The sequence below is a fragment of the Aedes aegypti genome, chromosome 2, assembly GCF_002204515.2.
Source record: "Aedes aegypti strain LVP_AGWG chromosome 2, AaegL5.0 Primary Assembly, whole genome shotgun sequence".
Classification (NCBI taxonomy): domain Eukaryota; kingdom Metazoa; phylum Arthropoda; class Insecta; order Diptera; family Culicidae; genus Aedes; species Aedes aegypti.
In genome coordinates, this window is record NC_035108.1 from 70,422,785 (window position 1) to 70,446,383 (window position 23,599).

At 36.3% G+C, this 23,599-nt stretch overlaps 1 protein-coding gene across 8 annotated transcripts in view; it reads left to right on the forward strand.

Moving 5' to 3' along the window:
- LOC5566219 (hepatic leukemia factor) overlaps window positions 1–23,599 on the forward strand; it is a 536,770-nt gene that overhangs the window by 477,471 nt on the left and 35,700 nt on the right. For 4 of the 8 annotated variants that reach the window (XM_021841175.1, XM_021841171.1, XM_021841170.1 and 1 more), the window contains one exon: window positions 18,773–18,936. In XM_021841175.1, coding sequence (XP_021696867.1) covers window positions 18,773–18,936 — 164 coding nt within the window. The remainder of the gene's footprint in view (window positions 1–18,772; window positions 18,937–23,599) is intronic. The other 4 variants (XM_021841176.1, XM_021841172.1, XM_021841174.1 and 1 more) reach the window with 1 other exon arrangement.

Below are 23,599 nucleotides of genomic sequence, written 5' to 3' on the forward strand. Positions count from 1 at the left end.
CAATGTGCTCTGTAAATCCAATTTTTAAACCACAATTATTTTACCTAAATATATACGAGAAACTATAGTTTTTGAACCAGCTTCAAAGCAATCTCTAAGATGTCTATGAGCTTAAATAGTGATTTTCAATAACACACAAAATTTCTTGTGCCGTCATCGGGGGTGACATTCGGCTGAATGATGCTCTGAAATACCTTATTGTATGCTATGTATGCTGTATCAATATCCATACAAAAATGTAGTTTAAAGTGGAGTTTTTAGTTAAGTAAAGTTGAGTAAAATCAAACATTTATTTTGTTCCAAACTTGTTTATTGAAGTTTAAAATTTTAAAAACATACCATATTTCATCGCTTGAAATGGTGTTTTAATGTTTAATTGGTGCCAAAAAGCGTACCAGATGAAGCGAAGAAGTGCCTTTAGCTCAATAACTTAAGATAGCCTGCCTGTTTCAAGAACTTAAAAGTGTGCGTTGATTTTGAATAGTGTTTGGTTCCTTTGCACATTGGTCCACGGAACGAATTTAAGTAGAACAAATAAATAATTTTAAAAATTTAAGAAATAGCGTTTTGGCCGAACTTCCATGGTAAATTATTTATGACATGAATGAAAAAAATTCTCATGATAAACATGTGCAATCTTCTTGTTGGCGCTAAGAATGATTCATTATTCATTAATGTATTATGAAATATTTGACTGAAAATTCCAAAAATTTAAAACAATATTTTTTCCAAACAAAATTAAAGAATAATTCAAAACACATTTATTAGAGAAAATCAAAAAATACCTTCACCAAAATTTCTTAAAAAACATCTTATGATATAATTACTCAAGTAGAGGAAATTGTTTTTGATTTCTCTTGCGCCATTTTGAAATGTTACCCTTGTTATGAATTCTTCAGAGAAAATGTGTATTTACTCATCTCTAAAACTATTCAGAAAATAGTAGGTCTGAAAAATTAATATTTTCGTTAGTATTGAGGAAAACCCGATTTTTGATTAAAAAATTCTACTATATCTCCTACACTATTAGATACTGGAAAAAATTGTTATAGAAAGTTTTCATATTTTACATAATCTACAATATTGTAGAACATTTTGTTGTGCTTTGTTGAAATAAAAAAAGTTTGAGCGCGAATTTTGAAAGCTATGTTTTGGCCCTTGGGATACTTTTGCATATAACGCACCTTGACCAGACAAACAAATGTTCGAAGGATACCAAAACGCTATCTCTTATATTTTTCAAGTTAATAATTTATTCCACTTAATTTCGTTCCTTGGACCAATGTGCATTGCTGTAATATTATTGAAAGTCGCTTCATTAAGCGAATGTATGCATTATTGAAATCAGAAATTATACTTTTTCTGGATTTGTCTGAGTTTTTTTAGTTGCAGAAATTTTAAGTGTAATCGAAAATGTCATTTATATTAAAACATAACCAACGGATTTAAACTAGAAAAATCTATATTTCGTCGATTTCAGTTCTGATTTACAGGCAAATAGATTGTTAAACAAGAGGTTTTATTTTTTTTTTAAAGCAAAAGAAGTTATTAGAGTGGTCCAAAGTTTTCCTTTCTGCTCATATATAGCCACTGTTCTTGTACAATGTGCAATGTCATCGCTTTGAAAGTTGTTGACCATTAAGACAACCAAATATTGTTGTATTTTTTAAGCGAAAGTAATTTTGAGTGTTTCCAAAAATTACTGTTTGTAATCAAACATGTTCGCTAGATTTCTTTAAAAGGAATTCATTCCAAAAACCCTACATGAAAATTTATGAATTCTCGTATGACACTTCTTCGAAAACACAATTTTACCATTACAGTACTGGGTGCCGACATCGAAGTTTCAAAATTCTGTAACTTTGTAATCGTTTGATCGATTGTGATGAAATTTTTGGGGATAATCCCAAATGAATTATAATTTTATTTCAGACGTTGACAATTTCCAATTCGGTAATAGTTCTGGACCTAGGTCCAAATTTGTTAGGGTACCGTGGGTATTTCATAACGAAAATTGTGGGAGAAATGCAAGAAATGTTGTCTAAGACTTCAAAACATCAATATAATATTGATTTTTTTGACAGCTGTTTCAATTTGGAGACTATTGTGGTCGATCCGAGAACATGGTTACCGGATATCGGTTTTCAAAGAGCCCTAAAAGGACATTTCCAAAACATCGTGAACTGATACATTTTGACGGCTCAACATTATTGATTTTCACCCCAGAAGTAAATAAATTCTACGTCATCAATTACGATGTGGTTAATTTTAGGACATTCGGTGACAGATGTCGATAGGGCCGATCAACTTGAATAACATGAATTTTCGCACAGAATTGACTATAAATCTACTCACAAAATCGGAATAGGCGCCGTCCACAAATTACGTAACGTTCTAGGGGGAGGGGACAGTAGGCTCAAGCGTTGCGACTCATACAAAAATTTGAAATTTTTCATACAAAAAGCGTTACGGACGGAGGGGAAGAGGGGGTCAGAAGTTTTCAATTTTAGCGTCCCGTAATAAATGGATGCTGCCATAGATCCTTTTTCTCAAATTGGGGTTTTACAAGCTCTTGCACATTCCATTCAGAAGTACCCTAGGTACCTTAACATATTTGGACCAAAGATCAAAACCATCTTCGAATCCGAAATTTTCAATGCATGAATCAAAACTATATTTGTGATTTTTCCAGAAAATTTTATAAAAATCGATCGGACGATTGCGAAGCTACAGATTTTTAACACTTTGATGACGCCACCCAGTACTGTATAGGTTAATAGAATGCAACGTTTTTGAGTTATTAATTTACTAATTATCAAAATCCCTCTTCGTTTTGAAAAAGGCGTAAGTCAAAACGTAGTCTAGGAAATCAAAAAAAAAAAGGTTTGGAATGTCATAACGGATAGCTTACATGCCCAAAGTTTCGATCACAATGAAAATACAGTAAAACCTTCATGTATCGAGTGTATATGTATCGAGTTATGGAACAGAAATACTATGGAAAGATGTTTCACGGGACCATCATAGTAACCATGAAATATTGTTTCTAGTATAGTTCCATGAGTCGATATCGAGTCATTTAACATCTACTCATGGAGGTTTCACTGTAATCGGTCTGAAAACGCCGTTTTTATTTGTATTTTGGGCTGGCAATGCTCCAAAGCTAGCTTTAAACTAGGAAAGAGTCAACTCAACCGACGAAAAACTCTCAGCTCCTCCTTCGCTTATAAATGACACTGAACTAGGGATGCCCGATTGTTATTCGGGCAATCTGACCAACTAATTTGTCGAATTAGGAATTTGGAACACTTGATCACTTGATTCATTGACCGATACATATCGACCATTTTCAAAAGACTTTTCTGATCGATTTCTGATCGATGTGACATCCCCACTCACTTGGGAAAACACCGATTCTGCCTACCCGGTTAGATTTTCTGCAATTGTTTTGCGAGTGCGAATCTAGCTCAAGGCGGACCAACGACGTCCGTTTCGGAAGACGCGTGGCGGCAGTCGTCGGTGACACGGGGTCATGAGTGACAAAGCCCCACTCTCACCACCGCGCACTTCTTCATGACTTTTGGGAGAACCTTGGATGCGATGACGAATGGTTTGGCTAGTAGTCTATCGGATCGAGTGTGGGTGGGCACCAGCTGGATGACGACAGTGCGTGGGTGATGTGTGCTCATCTCGGCTTCAGCAAACGGTCGAGGTGAGGTCGTACACGTGAGCGGATTATTGGGCATTGTTCCGAGTCGGATTTGATTAGGGTAGGTTCAATTGACAGTTGTTCGGTGATTGAGTTGGGTTCAACTGGTTCATAGATTGCTAATTTGAGGCTGTTTTGCTGTCAATATGCACACAAGTAGCTGAGAGCTGATAATGAATGAACGGCTAGCGATTCAGAAGTATGTGTTCAGACATTAATAAAGGTATTATTTTCGGCCAGATTAGCCGTCTTATATTTTTGCAGTATGGATATTCCCACGCATATAACGATGTTCATCGATGCTATCTATAATGGATTTTGTATTTGAAAATTAGAAACACAAATCTGATGAAAACTTATCTGTAGCTTAGATAAACATTTGAAGAAAGGAGTAATCTCTGTGATGATCGCAGCTATTATCGTCCACGCCAAGTATATTTCTGTTAATGATGATGAAATAACCCCACATTTGAGTATCTCTATGTGTATATGGTGCAAGTTAGTGAGGTTAAGATAAAATGTTTCTAGGGAGGACAGAACAAGCTCCGACTTGCAAAAACAGGTCCGCTCTTTCCAATGTTGGTCTAGAAATTAGGTTTAGAGATTCGTTCAGGAAATATCTACAGGATTTTTTTAGTAATACTTCCATGGATTCCCCCAGAAATATCTCCTTAAATTCCATAAGGAATACATCCAGAGTTCATTCCAGGAACACTTCAGAGAATATCACGGATAATATCTCCAGGAATACATCCAAGAATGCTATCAGGAAACTCTCGAGGGATTTCTCCAGGAATACTGGAATCCATTACGAAAAGATCCTGGAACGACCGGGAATCGAACCCAGACACCTTTAGCATTTGCTTTATAGCCGTGGACTCTAAGCGCTCGGCTAATGAAAGCCTCTGTCGTACATATCAATCATTCGTCAATCGGCTTCTAACCCAATCAGCCATCATTACTCATGAGCATGTACTTTGACCGAAGACACTGTGTGAAATCCCCACGGCTTTTCCGTTTTATTTCGTACCCAAAATCTCAGCCAATGCCATCACCCCTCAGAACGCCTCGTGCGGAATTTTCACTTTCACTTGTGCAAAATCGCGGATGACCGATAGAGCCGTCACTAGTTGACTCTTCCGCACGATATTTGCTTCTCAAACAACCCCCTTCTCTCTCTCACGCCTCATCTTGTCCGCAAACTGATTTTATTGGCACAGTTTTGTCCACCGAGTGTCATACATAACTATTACCTATGTGTGCCTAACATCATCACCATCATCGTCGACATCATCATGATGCGACGAAAGAGAAACCCCCTATTTGACATAGATATTTTACAACCCTCTCGGCTTGGCTGAAGACGAGGGGTGGTTGTCATGTTTGTCGCGTTTGGCTTACAACGCGGAGGATATGAGGACGACGAGTTCAGTCGGGAGGTGAAATGGCCACTTTCGGCATCGGATCCGAGGAGAAAAGTTTCAATCACAACACAAGTCAACAACACAACAGGTTGCGGAACGAGTTTGCTCTCGGAAGCTATCTGACCAGTCAGATGGTTTCGTAATCGGATGGGAACGCGTCGTGTGCGTTTGAGTTTCCAGTTGCTCTAACTCCTCAAGTGGTTGGTTATGAAATTCTTGTTTTGGATTGAGTTTCAAACGAATCGTCTGGATTTTTCTGCTGCCTTGAGGAACATCATCTCTTACAGAAAGGCTTTCGTTAATTAAACTGAAGTGTACGATTTGAAAGATAACTTTGGATTTTTCTAACAATGTATGTTGGAAAATTGAAGTTTTTTTTCATCTTGATTGTTAACAAACCTTCATGTCAAACACTGTCGAATGCTTTTTCTATGTCTAGAAGAAGTGGAATATCCTTCAGATTTGTCGGAACGAATCAAATTTATTACACGTAAAAGTTGATGAGTGGTCGAATGTCCATGGCGGAATTCGAACTGTTCATTGGCAAAAATTGTGGACCATCATTCTGTTCAAAATGACCATTTCAAAAACTTTACTGATGGAAGAAAGTAATCTAGTTGGACGATAGCTGGAAGCTTCTGCACGATTTTTTTGTCCGGTTTTAAAATTGGTACAACCTTAGCATTTTTCCATTTGTCAATTGAAAACATTTGTAAAATATATTAACCAAGAATAATAAGCTTCTCTCTGGAAGTTTCATGATGTGGATGTGAAAAATTGTGTCATCGCCAGAGCTCTCATATTTTTGATTTTTTTTAAATAACATTTCTCACTTCTTACAAATCAGTCTCCCAGGAATTTTCGAAAACGTTCTCTTGATCGAAAATGTTTTCAAAATCCTGAGTAACTTGGTTTTCAATTGGACAAGTGAGTCCTAAATTAATATCATGCGTGCTTTAAAACAGCATAGCAAGTGTTAGAGGTTTTTCGCAATTAGTTAGTAATAATTAGGTTTCCTGTTTCAATACCGGATAGGTCTTCTGAGGTTTTTTTTTCAAAATTTTAGATAATTTCCAAAAGGGTTCAATTCAGAAATTTCATTTCCAAAATGTTTGTTTCTGAATTGAAGAAATCGTATTTAATTTCTTTTCGCGATTCCTGCGAAGACACTCTCTAAGGAACAAACCTGAGGTGCATAGATGAATTGATTTTGAAATTATAATTTTTTGGATTTTCCAAATTTCCCTCGTCACAGTCCTTACCTCACTCATCTCATACTCATAAAACCTTCTAAGACAGTCAGCGCGGTGAGGATTACACAACATCTCAATCACACCTAGACTTTCGTCGTCTTGTCCACTCGACCGAAGAAAGTCTAGCGGAGTTCGATGAGACCTGAGGTAAGTCGGTAGGTGATCAATCATCATTGGTAATCCCACTGGCGGAGGGAAGGTCTCGAGGTTGGTTTTCCTCGAGTTGATGTAGTGACTCTACGATCCGATCGGAGTATGATCAATTTGACTCCGGTGGTAACTGGTTATTTTCCTGGCGATGGCTGCCGTCTACGGTTGGATAATTTCTGTCACTAGGTCTGACTGTGTGTGTCAGTGTGGGTAACAACCGGGAAAGAATTACGACGACGCTGCGGCGATGAAACCGACAGCATAATGGAGGAAATTGATTTTGAATTTTCCGCTTTGGTGGGCATTTGGATGCAGTGCTGTGAGAGAAGCGGAATGGTTTATGGGTGAATGTGCGGTTGAGATCTTTGGAGCTTCCGATGTTAATAGATTCACAAGTGGCCAATAAGTATTTGGAGTCCTATATATCACTGAATCTAGATTATATTGATAATATAGAAAGAACTATTCAAAGACTCATTGCACGATTAGTAGCACTTTGTCCTATATTTTCCCTACTATGCTACATTCACTTTACGAAAAGTAGTTTACGGTCTTTAGATTCAGATCCATGCTTCTGTGGAGTGAGCAACGAAATCAAGTTCAATCGGGTTCGGTTTGCATTGTACAAGAGTAAAAAGATATTCGTGTTCAGTCAAAGGTGAGCTCGTTTCATGCTTATGATAATAAATTTTTATCGTGGCAACATTAGGTTTATGCAATTTTCAAACAAACAATGGTTGGTTAATCACTATAAGTGACGACTTAAATCCTCATTCAACGTTCAAAAGTTATCTTTGAATAGTTCGACATAATGAATGTCGACGTACTTTTATCTGCTACCCATGTCTTGTCAGCACTGAACAAAAACAAAAACTAGTTTCAAGTAAGAGTCGTATTTTTCCTCCTTATCCATGGATTTTATTAACGACCAAATCATTTACTGTAGTGACTGTGGAGATGCAGAGGTATTTTCGATTTCTAGCACTTATCACATACTAACATTCCTTCTATATCCCAGCTGGCTGTAAGGACCTGGCCGCTGTTTTTGATCAATAATATCAGATCTCCTAAAATATGCACTTCGAGTATAAGCGTAAAATACCATCCCTTATTCATTAGGATCGAAGTGCAATTCTTACCAGTTCCGATCAATCACGGAGTAGCAATCACTGACATATACAGACAGTTTATTTTATACTATGCTATTATTTTACAATCAATATTCGAAAGTATAGCAAAAAATCCTCAGGTGTATACCTTAATATTATTTAACATGTTAACATTATTAATGACATTAGACAATGATATTGTTACTTCGTAATCTTTGATGCATTCGTTTAAAGTTGGCCAATAATATCTTAGAATCCTTATATGGCTTGATCGATGTCACTGATTGTGATGAAAAAGCTACAAGTCTCCAGTAAACCATCGAATATTCTCATGAATACTGGAAGAGTTGCATTTGAAATGTACTAAAAATCTTAATGGAAATTTGCTCTCTTTCCAGCAAGGTATATGGAATAAGAAGCTTACGAGAAATCCGATAAACATTGTTCTTCAAAGATGTGTCAATATCGACAAAAACTTCTTCAGAAGTCTGTCAAGGATTTTACTAGAAAGTTTCCAGAATACAAAGACTTTTTGTTAAAAATCATCCAAGATATTGACATTGGATCTGACGGCTTTACTATAGGTGAAACCTGCTCTAATTTCAACGAAAATCTACCACTTAAATTGTCTTACGTAGTTAATGAACAGCCCGTAAGAAACATACACAGTTTTTGAAGGAAGTTTTTAATCTCTTCAAAAAGCTGCTGAAGTTCTGACAAGACATCCGCTCCGGGTCTACAACAAACATCCCCTCAGTTCTTCCTATCCTAGAAGCATATTTCATACTGTTTTGATTATAACAACTTAATGCTGACCATATCTTATCATATACCAATTGCTGTGCCCGAATTGTAGCAGGTGTGCTGCTCGAGTAGAATCTCATCAGAAACAGGTCAGGTCACCGAGAAAAGCCGATTTTTTGATATCAAGAATATGACAATCCCGTTTAAATTCAATGATCTTGTCGGAAATCCACCAAGTAATTCCCTTTGGATCTTCTAAATTTCGTTGAAAATCTCGTCGAAAACATACCAATAAGGCCTCCAGGAGGACAGTCAGAATCTTATAAAACATCTTCAAAAAATATTAGTTTCCAACTAGAGTGTCCAGTTCACAACCATTTTGCTTGTATCGGAATTCAGGACAAAAAGGAATCTCAAAAGATCTCGCTGAACTATCACCAGAAATTTGTCATGAATACCTCCAGAATACTCAGCTTTTTGCATGAGTCAACCAATACACACTGGGTCCTAGGGAGAAACCAGCTATACTGTCATTTATTGAAATCCACCGAAAATCACTCAAGAATTCTATCAAAGATCTCTTCAGCAGGTTACCAAAAATCTTAGAAAAAACAACTAACATTCTGCAAGGGAACTGCCTGAATCTGAATCTGAATCTAAATCTGCTTAGATCTCAGTATATTACTGATAAAGAAATTGAAAATAATTTGTTGAATGTGCTAGCTATAATCTGACAATGATCTCTCCTCGAATATACCAAGAATAGTAGTGTAAACTCAAATGACAAGTATTCAGCAAGGAACCCAAAGAGCGTTTTGCCATGAATTCGTCAAAAATCTTCAGAAAAAACTTGCCAAAGATTCATCAAGAATCTTATTTGGAATCCGTGAAGGATCTCGGCAAAAAGTTGATCCGATATCTGTTGAAGAAGTTTTTGTCTCAAGCACCAAAATACCGCTTTTTACTTAATTCGAGGTCGCTAAATTTATTTCCGTTTCAAAAATGTCATTGCTCGTCTGGTTTTTGAAATATTGACTGTATGAAAGTCATTATTCATCGATTTCTGTTATTTTGCATGCTTGTATGCTGATTTATGAGCCTAATATATTACAGAATTCATTTGGTGCCAAGGAATACAAAACAACGAAGTTTGTAATAATTTCACGATGTGTTGGTGCGAAAGAAGTATCGAAAAACTATATGTGTTGATATAAAACTATCTACTAAAGTCATATGATGTAACTAAAGAATCCTCTCTACTATAAGAAGCCTCTTCCTGTGATAATTATTGAGATGCAGAGGTATACTCGGTCTCTAATAATAATTATATCACAAACATTCCAATTTTCATTAATTTCCTCATGATTTTATCAATTATTTCATCGGAATCCCTCGATAGTTTTGAAAAAAATATACAAACAGTCATGCTATAAATTCATATGGAATTTAGAGAGATAATTGGCAACAGTCTCGTAATAAATACTAATCACATCGATGAATTGTCAGCGGTTTCTCAAGAAATCTCTTCAAAACTCTCAATAAACCATCAAGGATCTTATGAATAATCTAGAGTTGGGCAAAACGGCTTATTTTAGCTAACGGATCCTATTTGAATCACTCATTTTAGTGAACCGGATCTTTCGAACGGTTCAGTGACTCATCGGCTCCCGTACGAAGAGTGAACTGAACCGAGAGAACGAAAAAAAGAGTGATTCATTCCCTGTTACGCGACTTCCATCGTTCCTTTCGTATCTTTCGCTCTCTCATTCTTCCACAGAAACTTACGAACACGATGTACTCGACGGATTTCTCCTACCCGAACCAAAAAGAAGAATCAAACGTGCTTTGTCATTCAAGTGGGCACTTTTCTCTCTATCTCTCTTCTGCCTGTATGCAAGTGGGCGGGGCAAATTAGTTGTTTGACTGTGTATGCGTGAGTGCGGAGCTGAAACAAAAAGTGTTTAAAGGTATGCCGTGGCGCGCAAATCAGGCATGTTTTAATCAAATGGGATTTTTTGTTTGTTGTTTTCATACGGAAACGGTATGAAAACAATTCATATGCGTGCGTGTGCAGGAATGAGAAAAAAAATTAAACGTCAGATTGTTTTATAATAAACCCGAGAAACAAACTTTTTTTCGGGTCACTTCTTATTTGATCCAAGATGATCAAATGAATCACCTCTCGCCGAAAAAGAGCCACGGGTCACTCGTTCTTTTGATTGATCTGGATCTTTTCAGGTGAAACAGTTTGGAATCAACTTCTAAGATTGCACTTAAACTTCAAAGGCACAAATCTTGCATGGAAAGCGTCCAACAGCAGTGCACTTTTTATTTTGGCTTTGTGCACTAGCAGATGAAGATCAGAATCGTTTTCAAACTATTTCTGCAGTTTACGTGAGTAGGGGCACAAGTCGGCCATTTTGGCGGCCACCTTTGTATTCCGAGATGTTTCACCTTAAATGGACTCGATTATTTTTGTCCATCTCTGAAATAGCCTATGAACTCTTTTTGAAATTTGTTGGAATGTAGGATAAACCTCAACAGGAATGAAACAAAAACCTCACGAGAAGTTTTGTTAATATCATTTATTGAAGATCTGTCTATGATCTTATTTGGAATCCCAGAAGATCACTCTAAAATCTTACCTGAAATCTGTTATAAAATTCTCTAGATATCGTTCAGAATTCACAGCTTTTTTCATACAATCAAAGCTCGTTATAGTGAAAACTTTTATTGCGACAAATCTCTATAACGACGTTTTCCACGGTCCCTTCAAATTCCCATATTTATTTCAACTTTTAAAATGACATTTCTCTATTACGACGTTCTCTCTGTATATAATTGTTACTTCTTATGAAGGCATTTTTAATAACAGGCGCATGTAAGTTACACTTGATAACAAAACAGAGTTATTTAGAGTTAGCTCATGCACAATGTAACATAACAAGCTGAAAAAATATGTCTTTGTTTTCGAGGCCTCTGCAATAAGCTTCATAGAGAAAACATTATTTGAAGAATCTCATATAAAGTGTACATTAAAAAATAGCCATATCGTTTCATTAAAACTTGAGATTTGCTGTACAAAGTTTTGATGATAACGTTCAAAATGAGACAAAAGATAGCAAAAACTGCATGGTCTCTTGTATTACTTTAAGCCGTGAACGCGTTGTACCGTGATGTTAAGAATTTTCCGGACACTTCGAATCCCTTTCACCGGGCGTGATTCACCCAAAAGTAATACTTTCAACTGAATACAAATGCGAAAAATCAAAATTCTGCCAAAACATCGTTAAAAAGGTGTATTTTCAGCTTTTGAAACGTCCGCTGTTGCACGGTATGTCGGTATTCGCATTTTTAAAGGTTATAAAACCAGATTATATTACCTATTATTTTTTTAGGTTTCGACAACTTTTCAAGCTATCAAGCATTAATAAAAATATGTTTGTCCCGATCTTGATGGTCCCTTCAATATCAGTATTTTGAGAGCCATCCGTAATGAACATAATTCTAAATAAAACTTTATGAAAGTTGTCAATAATATTGAAACACATAAATCTTCTCTTTATAATGAGATAACAGTTCTTTGTAATGAAATTTTTTTATAGCGGCTTATCCATATAACGATGGTCTCTTGCGATGTCACTGTAACGAGCTTCAACTGTACAATACATCCATTAAGACGTTTACACTGGATCCTAGAAAAAACAACTATGATGTCATCTTTCCATAAAATCAACCAAAATCAGAATAACATATTTCTCATGCATACCTAAATGAGTTAGTGTGCCAAGCGATATTTCATATCGCATCTCACAGATTATGTGAGGCACGAGATGGAGATACGTACAAAATATATCTTAGTGAGCGAGTCTCATGAGACGTCTCGGTTCGTCACATGAGATTACCAGGAGTACTTTCATGCAGTTATGTTTGCCTAGTACAATAACCCCATGGAAGCATACGGCTTCGGCCTATGACTATGCTTCTTCGGTGGTAAGCACATGTGCTAGAATGCTTCTGAATATTTTGCCTGCAAGATCTAAAAAAAGGTGTCTCACCAAAGCACGTGCTCAAGCGCATGGATATTTTTGTGCGCTAATGGCAAGCTGATCAGAAGCTCTTGATATGAATTACGTATACATGATGACTGATCAAAATTAGTCCAAAAATCGTTCAGGGATTCCAGCAAAAACTCTTTTCATCAGGATACCATAATCTCATAAACAATACACTATGCATTTCGCTAGAGAATTGCCTGAAATTTACCTCAAAGATTCCATCGTGCATCTATCAGAATCTCGTGAAAACTTGTGCAAAGGTCTTACCGAAAATTCATAATCGATCTCATTAGAAATCAGCGAAGGATCTTGGTAAAAAGTCGATTCAAAATCTGTCATGGATCACTTCAGTACTCAGGATAGAAATTATTTGTGCTCTGACGAGTGCTCTTCAGAATATCTCTCAATTCAATTCAATTATCCGGTCATTGCCGACTCTAGTTCACTTTGTAATCAACTGGAAACTCAGGTTGTCTTCATGTATCTTTCCCAAATTTTTAATCCTTCCAGTTCCAATTTTTGTGATTGGGATGCATTATACCGTGTTGATTCGAAGTGTCCGTATGCTTCGAATCCCAGACCCTGTCCTTAAATCACCCAAAACTTATTGTTTCGTCAACTTTTATGCATCCTAATTATGAATGCCAGGCGAAAAAATATCGGAATTTGGTCCAAAAACACAGTGAAAAAAGCCAGTATCCGGCTTTCGAAGCGTCCGGCAATTCGATGCAGAACGGTACAACGTATATCGCTGGCAAGGATATTATCTAAGTGTGTACACTAGTGTGGGACAAAATTTAGATTCTCGCTCCAGTCCACTTTTTGGATTGCTTTTAGGTCCCATAACAACTGTGCAAAATTTCAACTCGACCGAAGTAACTATATTTTAGCGCCAGCCGTTCAAAGTTCGTATGGGATTTACTATGGGAAAACTTACTTTCGCGAAGAAAAATCGTCAGAGGTCGCCCGTTTACCTATATAAAAATTCTGAGAACAGACCTCGATAGCTATTTTGACAATGAAGAATATTGTCCAAGACCGCGAAATAATCTGACACTTGTGAAAAAAGTTATTCAATGGAAACCTATTGGCAAGGCGACGTTGATTAACACGTAAAGGAATAACAATAATAACAAAATCGGGCAAAATTTCCGAATAGTCTATGCTTAATAACATTTTCACAAGCATCGGATTGCTTTGCGGTCTTAGGCGATGTTGTTCATCGTAGAAATACCTATCGAGATCTGTGTTCAAAATTTTTATAGAGGTCAATGGGCGACCTCTGGCGATTTTTCTTTGCAAAAGTAAGTTTTCCCATACTAAATCCCATACAAACTTTAAACGGCTGGCGCTAAAATATAGTTTTTTCCGATCGAGCTGAAATTTTGCACAGTTGTTATGGGACCTAAATGCAATCCAAAAAAAGGACTGGAGCGGGAATCTGAATTTTTCATATAACCGTGTCCCAGGCTAGTGTACAATGGTGTAACCTAGTAACAATAAATCCAATGTTGGTTTCATAACGGTTTCAATGATCAAACATTGCACTGACCTAAAACCGTTTTGGTACAAATTAATTAACTCATTACGTGTGGTAAAGATGAACAAATAATGGGTGAAATCATGAAAAAAATCCACGTGCTCGGATGGGATTTGAACCCAGGACTCTTGTATGCTAGACGAGCACTTTACCAACTAATCTATCGAGCCACTTGGTGATCCAATAACTGAGTTGGTTACAAGCTTAGAATTCAAATCCCCACAGACCCTTTTCATAACCCACATCCATCCATCTCATGCTATTACACATGCGCGAAGAGCGAGTGTGATTTTTTAGTGTTGAAACGGTTTGCCTATCATACGTCTACATCGCTTCCACACCTACCCCCCAATGGTAAGGACTGTTCATTTTATAAAGTGAACACCTTGTTTATGCTATATCTTTTTTATTTATTGATGAAATCGTAAACGGTTTTCTGTGTATCGTTCAACTATTATTCTACAATGTTATGAAAATACAGAAACTTACAAAATGCTTTCGGTTGAAGAACTAAATTGTTTTTGCAAAAACTCCTAAGAAAAACTGTTCGTCAAGTTTAAGCATTATTTTTCGCATGAAAAAAATCCTAAATTTAATGAACAAATTGTATGTTGGTATCCTTTACTATTCAACTTAAGGTAGAGCTTTTAAAAACATCAAAAATATTCCATTAGTTCCTGACGCTGAGTCACTTTAGTGATCTATTCCTTATGGTCAAATTTGCTGATACACCATCTTATTACTACCAGCAAAAAGGTAAAGTAATAGGCGTGTTCAAAACTGGTTTAGATTACTAAAGAAACTATATATGTATAAAAAAAAGGAAAATCTTGAGTTTTAACCGCATTCTTGGGTACCAAATTTACTCTTTATGGTCGTTTTATTGAAAAATCCCATACTTTTAAAATTATATACGCATGTTTATCGATCTAGAGCAAACTGTAAGCGTTTTTCTCAAAATATTTTGATAGGTTGTCTCAGAATAACACATTCTGAAAATAATACATGCAAAATAAATATGATTTAATTCAAGCAGTGTTCCCAATCTTGATGATTGTCATTGTGCTTTGAGTGGTCTTCTGAAAATAAATTATTTGTGTTTCTATTGTGCTTAAAATATGACGTGGGGACTAAATCAGCAACTCTATGAAGGCGTAAGTTATTTTTATTATAAATACTATATTATTACTTCCGTCTGGACGTACTTTAAACCTTAAAATTCTACTCAGATATTAAGATATTTTTCTTTAAAAAAAAATGATAAAAAATGATTTTATGATATTTGCAAAATTGCTTCTCCAAAAATAACTTGATATTTTTTAGCAAGCTTCTAATTGATGATGCTTTCTAAGTACAACCATTTTTTGAAAATTAAAAATATAAATTGTCGAATTTTCCTGCCGATTTTTAATAATCCTTGATTTTGATAACCTCCAAAAATCGACCGTTCTAAACGTTGTGCCTTATTAGTGTGAAATCATATTATTTTGGTAACTATTTTATTACCACAGCATTGTACAATATTAGTCGAACGATGTACAGAAAACCGATTTCGATTTCATTGATAAATTAAAAAGATATTGCATGTCCAAAGTGTCCACTTTATAAAATGAACAGTCCTTAAATAAGCGAGAGAAATGGGTTTTACCCTCGCTCTGTCTTTAGGGCTCTCCTTCGCTGCTGCTATTTATCAAACTTGTTACAACTTGCGAAACATTGTCGATCATGGACCAATACAGAAGCGATGTTTTTCTTCGCTTACTTTGATCGTGCTTCGGAGTCAATTGAGAACGAATATTGCAATGCCGGCTCAAAAAGAATACGAGATAAATTCTGGTCAACTTAAAAGCTTCATGTGATGAATATCAATTCAGAAGTTTTAAGGTTGCATTATAAGGAATGTGAGGCGAAACATCAATGACAATTACCAGAAAATTTTATAAAACCATAGAAATTGCACATTCCGGTATAAAACCTCATAATTCTTCCAAATATTCTGATTGTTTATTAGGTATCTAATGCCAGCCAAAATACCTTCTCATGGACTGAAAGCCATCATAGGAAGTGTCGAACAGCTCATAGTAACGAACAGTTCGTCATTATTCGAACTTTAATGACTCCCAGTCAAATTTATCGACAATCACGAAAAATCGCATAAACCAGTCTCACAACTCGTTTAACGAGACAAAACCTCGAACCGAAACCGATCACAAAACTCCATCAATCCAACAGCTAAGAAGGAACCGCTCGCCAGCCGAAACGAAAGGCCGCTTCGGACACGACCAGAAACAACGACAACAACATAACACGTTAATTCCTTCTCTTCGGACGACCGACCAAACCGACCGACCGAAAGCGAAAGTGAAATTGTGTGGCTTTCCTCGCCTGTCTCGTCTACCTCTTCTACTGGTAGCGGGGTTCCTCCACTAGGTTCCGACGACGACCATGTTAGGAATTCAGCTAACACATTACGACAGCGCCGCAGCTTAGACCTCCGATGCGCGCCCTCTCCGGTTGCATTAGGTATGTGCGCCTGCGCTTCCACATAATAGGGTGTTTAGCCGGGGACGTGCTGCAGGCGGGAGGGGTTTAGCGGTGACAAAGGGTGGGGCGGAGTAGACCTACTAGCATCCTACTGAAGCCGGTTCGGGTCTTACTGAGGTGCCCGTTGGTAAGTTATGCGGCTGGTCCTGATAAACAATATTCTTACAATACCATACGATGTATTGTGTTTTTGAACAAGTTTACAAATCGTTTCATGGAACATTTGAAATGTAACAGGGACATGATCAGAATCAAAATCAGCGTGTGTAACCAGTTGGCTACAAAAATGACTAGAGTCGGTTTAGATCAAATCTATTGTAAATGGGTTTCTAGAAAAGCAAAAACAAGTAGGGCTATCAGGATACTAAAATGATAAATATCCTGAAGAGCACTCACCAAATAAAATTCTGCCTTTGGAATTATTTTTTTTAGGGATGTTTTGCATTAAAGTTTGACTTATTAAGAGTCAATTTCCGCAATTCAATTTGAAGCAAATTTACTTGCTGCCCAATGCAATGAAAAGGAAAATAGGCAGATAGGAAAGTATATTAACCAAGCCGTTTTTCAACAGAAACACCAAAAACTTTTGTTTTTATTGACGAAAAAAGGTTTTTGTATACGCCTATGAATGATGATAGTAACTCTTCCATGTGTTATTAGTTGTTAGAAAATTTTCTAGCTCGTCCCCCTTACCTTTCAAAGAACGAGCATTCCAATTCAAAATATTAAACAAAAATCAACTTAATAGATTGTATTGTGTCTGAACAAGTTCAACTGGTAAATTAATAGTAAACTTTTTTTCGGGCATCGCCGAAGAAAGAGACCCGCTCCAAGTGGAAGGCACTATGTCTGTGGTTTATTTATGTTGTTTCCGATCGCAGCGCGTTGGCATACTCAGAAGAGTGCGTGAGGAGGGGGTCTCTTCCTCTACACATACACATTGCACTACTAATGAGTGCCAATTGTTTCTGCGTTGCATTCTTCGTTCGTAAACAATGGCCGATCGAGTATTGCGGTGGAGTTGTGGTGGATAGCTTGGAAGGGCGATTTGGAGCAGTACAAGTTTGAACATGTTGCGTAATATGCTAATCAGTGGTTTGTTCCGTTGGTGAAAGCAACTTTGATGAGGAATTGTAGCGTACAAGAGACTGGCAGGAGTTGATTAGTCATGAGTGTTCAAAAAAGACTTCTGAGCAGGGATGCCTGGTGGAATTTTCCAGGAAAAAATCTTCCTATTGCTCAGTAGAATTGTCTTCCAATATATTCCACTCTGAAAGCTTTAAATATCAGGAGCTGTCCTCAGAAATCTAAATACTGTCCTATTTTCGAAAGTTTTGAAGAAATATAAATCCATTACTCGATAAAATGCTGGGAAAACCTAAATATTCTTTGAGAATGCTAATATCTGTATATAGAAATGACGATAAGAATTTATATGTCTTCATCCACGAATTGCTTTAAAAATTAAAAAAGGCATGCATGTTACAATAAATTTCGTTGCCCCAAAATCTTTGCTATTCGTTTGGAGTTCATGCAACGCCTCTCTTCAAAGTTCGTAAAGTTCCTTCAGTTATGCTACTAGGGGCTAACGCTTTCAATTCGTTTAGTGAAGAACCAGTGAAGAAAAGTAAAGCTTCTCATTCCATTTTCTCGGTGGTCAAAGAAGATGCCGCTCTACCACAGCGGACATTGTTTCTTTCGCCATTATTATCCTTCTTCTTCCGTGGTCTGAAGAAGAAGCTGATCTGCTTCAGTCAATCTACCTTCGGGGTCCTCTCACTTCTTCCGTCGCCGCCGCCAGTCGGTTACAGAGAGAAAAATCGACGTAAACCCGAAACAAAAGATGCGGTAATAGTTAATGAGATTTATTACGCCGTTAACTGGTTTTCTCGTGTGAATTGTGAACGTCTCACCGCTCTCCCCATACGAGAGATGATCACTTATTGAGATTTATGAGCTGTTGTTCAGCTCTGAGGTTTCCTTGGTTTCCATCTCACTTCGGATTTTTTCCGTTTCTTCTTCCGCTCTGCTGCTGCTGCCATCATCGCTCTGTAATTGAAGAACTTTAAAAAACTCGTATGCATTTTGTTCCGTACTCACAATAGCGTTGATCGTCCTACAAAACCTAACCCCGAAAATCGATTGCCGTTTTGTGCGTGTGTGAGTTCCGATTTCTGTTTGTTTGTTTTTTGCTAACTGCGCGTTATAATTTTCACCAAACAAATCTATAATTAATAGTAGTCTTTCTATTTTCAGGTAAATCAAGCAATAACAAAGACATCTGCGGCGACGACAAACACAAAGAGGATGGCGACCCGTGGAACGTCGAGGCACAGGCGGCGTTCCTGGGGCCGAACCTGTGGGACAAAACGCTACCCTACGACTCTGATCTCAAAGTGCACCAGGTGAGTTTTTAATGGTTTTGAACGAGTAGATCACGTATACAATTTTATCATACATACAGCAAAACATTAATAGTAACATCAAGTCGTTGTAGAAGCATATTACACCTGACTCCAGATTACAATTATGGTGTACAATTACCTATAGCTTTCTAAAAGAATACAATATAGCCGACACGAACCGGAAATTGCCACTAGATCAAAATCAAAACAAGAAAAATGTAAAAATTCGGGAACCCTGGATTAGCGCATGAGAGCCGCGATATTTCTCACACAAGAGTAAGAGTATGCGATATGAGTATTTTCCATGGCGATACGAAACAAAACGGAATTTTCAAAATTGTTCGTAGCGAAACGAAACAAATAATTGCAGTATTCCGTAAAAACCGATTCGAGATTGAAATCCTCACGAAGTATATCGAACGAAAAGTAATTTTCCTGAATAGTCCGCAATTTTTTTTAGTGATAATTTTGATATATACTAAGGTCTTTTTTACACGGTCCCCGTGCCGTACAAAAAAAAAAAATCCGCGCAAAAAAACGTTCCGATTCCGGAATTTGTGTAAATAAGTGAAAAAACGTGTTAATTCCGAATTCCGTGCAAAAAAAAAAAAATACCGTGTAAATTCCGAAAGGCGTGTAAAAAACCGTGTAAAAATAAAACTGATTTGGATGAAAACTTAGAATACACAAGCCCTTCAAAGTTTATATGGGATTTACTATGGGAAAGCAAGAAATTCATTCAATCGATCATAGTTTCTGTTCGTATTATCACGAGGGTTAGAACTACGCTAATACTGTTGGATACATATGCCAGCTATAACTTTGCCAAAGAGATCACAGCTACTATGTTTTACTGCATATATTCAGTGATGCCTGCAGAGAAGCCAAATTATTATCACCAAAGGTTTCCAACTCATATTAAAAAAAATAACTAATTATTGAGTCGTCCAATTTGAAAACGCTCTTTAGGCTGTGAACCGTTTCACCTATTCGTTTAACTTTTAGTTAAAATTAGACAGATCGATAGTTATTTCCCCTCAGGTTGGAAATAACCCTGCTCTGAAGCATGGTTAAACTTGACAGTTCGGAAGTTATTTTCTGCTCCCGTGAATTTGAGAATAACTAACCATCTGTCAACTTTGTTCTGAAATAACTACTCGACTGTCAAAGCTCAAATGGGTCGCGAAGTTCAATTTAACCATTTGAGGGGAAAATAACTATCGAAAGGTCAAATTTTAACTAATAGTTAAACGAATTGGTGAAACGGTTCACAGCCTTAGCAAAGTTGTAGCTGACAAATGTACCTAACAGTATCAACGTAGTTCCAACCCTCAAGTGAACGTAGCCAAACACTATGACCGATTGAATGAATTGCTTGCACTTTTCATAGTAATTCCCATAAAAACTTTGAAGGGCACACTCAGAATTTGATCTTGAACGTGGTGTGGAGAAAAACTCATAAAATCTTTGAGCAATTTCGAATCTTCTGGTCAATCACGGAGTACCAACTACGAATTGCATGGTCATCTATGCTCATACTCATGTTCAACATCGAAGGCTCTTGCCCAGCGAGCATATTGTGAAAAGGCTTTTTTTACATTTGTGTGGGGGATATACTACATAGAAGTAGAAGCGTGTGCTTTGCCGTTTTTATTCGAAATTAAACTCAAAATTTTCGATTTATTCCGTTTGTTTATAATTTTCCGCAGAGATATTTTTACAATTTGGCGTAACGAAAAGAAATCGCAAAATAAAAATTCCGCTTGTATAAGATAAGTGGAGTTTCGTTTAGAAGCGTGTTTGATATTCGATATTTCGCATACCCTTACACAAGAGCGTTCCGTTAAAAACAAGTTCTAAATTGCTAGTAGCGTTCGATACATTTTATTGAAGAATCGATGCCAATGAATCGATTTTAATTTGACCTGTGTAATCCACTTATCGATTCGATTCCTTAATTCGTAGACGATTTTGGCTAAAACAATCAATCAAAAAATCGATAAATCGAAAGAAAATATCCAAATCTGCAGCATGAAATTCAAAGAGAAGAAATTATTAAATTTAGATTTATTAAGTAATTTTCTCGAGTGACTGCAATTACGTTGAGAGAACTTTTAAAATAGGTTTGGAATAATATTTTTTTTAATCACGAGTTTAAAAGTAATGATATTGTGGCAAAAGTGAAAATTTTAACAAAAAATATGAACGATTTATCTAAACATATTAAAGTCCTACATAAACAATGTCTTCAGCAAACTTTTTTGTCTTGTATAAATCTACTTTTGTAGCTTTTTCTTCAACGTTTTGAGTTATGTCAATTCTTAAAATTGTTCAAAAAAAAAAACCGCTTTAGTCAAACCGTTATTGCTTTTGAACTCGTGATTGGAAAAATTACTCAAAAGTACATGTTGATATTTAAGTGATGTCTAACATGCTGTGAAAATTTCATTCAAATCGGTCAATAAAAAACTGGAACTAACCCTAGCAAAGTTGGTAATTTTGGATGGAATATCGGAAAAGTTGATTTGTCCAATACTGTACATGGAATAAGATTTTGCGTAGACTTCATACAAGAATGTACTACGATTTTCGTAATGAATTGATACGTAACAGTTGATGTAGGCACTTTCGTATGATAACACAGGAAATCCACCAATTTCTGACAAATAATTTCAAGCTGAATAATTATTAGAATGAATTTATTTACTTATTTTACTTACCTGAAATAGAAATATGTGAGCTGATGATAAAACTATTCATCAATTAACTACAATTGATTTGTGGTTTAAATTTGATAATGAGATTTTGAATGATTTCGCCTACCGTGTTGATTCAAAGTGTCCAGATGCTTCGAACCTCGGACACCGGCCTTACATCACCCAAAAAGTCTTCTTTCGATCGCTATTATTCATGGAAAATGTAGAAGACATTTTAATTGTGGATTCTAGAAAAAAAAATGGAATTTGTTCCAAAAACACCGTGAAAAAGGCCAGTGTCCGGCTTTCGAAGCGTCGGGCAATTCAATGCAGCATATACCAACAACTTTTGTCGAAATACTTTTATATCTAGAAAAATCGTTTGGCGATCCATTTGTTGAATAAAGTTGTGGGGATGAAATTATTTAACGTTGAAAAATCTGTCATCTCAATCATCAAAATTTTAACATATTCTCATATAGATTTTCTTGCTTTTGATCGAAAAGACTGCTTCTGAAAATTGTAAAACTTATAATGCTATCCCCTTTACTGTTCAATACTAAAAACATACAAATGAACTATAAAATCAATCAAACTTCCATCTATATTATATTTTAAAAAGCTCTTAGCAAAACTGAAATTGATGTTTTTAAGGTGAACTTGCATACCTTCACAAACAAATAATATTTTAAGTACATTTTTGCTTGATACTGAAAAGATTATTCTAAACAAACCTTATTTTAATTACAATATTAAAAATATTAAAGGCGGTACTTTGACGCTGAAAGTTGATACTTTGGCCCCCTTGTCCCTCCTCTTTGAAGTTATGCTTGAGCCTACCTCCTCCCTCTTTTAAGCGTAATTTGTGAATGGCGCCTTATGAATCTTACAAGTCGACATTGATTTTTCATAAGGGCTTACTTACAATGATCGATTTCTCTTCATCGTTGCTCTTTTCGCATTTTAGTAGCAAAATTAGTTTACATATTGATGCATATTGTAGTGTTGACACCAAATCTTGCTTCGTTAACAAGAAACAACTAAATTTCCAATGTCCTCTCTAGGTAGTTTGCTTGAATTCCATTGGAAAAATATATTCAATTTTGGGAGGATTTGACGCAAAATTGAGTTGTTTCAAAGTTTAATTTGCCTAAATTTGACTTATTGGGCCGAAGTATACCAATTGGGTAGATGCAGCTCTCTCTATTAACTCTAATAACATTCATTAGGAAGAATGAGAATGCCGAGAGATTTTGGATTGGAAGTATAATCGATGTACTGAATTTTGGATAAAGTAAACGCACTATTTAGGTAAAAAATTTGTCCGTGTATACTAAAGTGTGGAAGCAGAAGAAATAGCTTTGTATTAGGGAAGAGAAAAAAAAAAACGTTCAAAAAAATATCATCATCACTAATTTAAACGGCTTTTTATGGGAGCTCGCTCGATTGTAGCTGGGAAACATTTTGCACTTCACACTGCAGTGCACTGATTTCACACACCAAATGCCTTCTTCCACATCTCAGTATATATTCTCATTGATAAGAATCCAATGGAGGCTCCATAATAGTAAACATTCCTATGAACTTGTTGCCGTATGAGTGGTGCCGTGTTAATCAGGTAACCATGGAATCCAGTCAATTGGGCACATCCAAACATAAAATTCAAGACCAACAATTGAAAAGGCCTCAAGTCCAAAATGTAAACAAATCGGGTTTCTGCTGATTTAAGTGTAAAACAGTCAATTCTTACTGAAACATACATTAGCCATTCAAAAATATGCATGAAAGTTGAAAAAATACCATTTTTCTAAAAGGCTCCATCTCATTTCCCACTAACTAGGATATTCATCGCAAATGCGGCCTTTTCCTAAAAAGGCCTCATTTCTATATTCAACTGGAACCGAGTTGAGGCCTATTGAACAAACATCCAAATTGCAATTTAGATCACGAAAAACGTTCCAAATTCA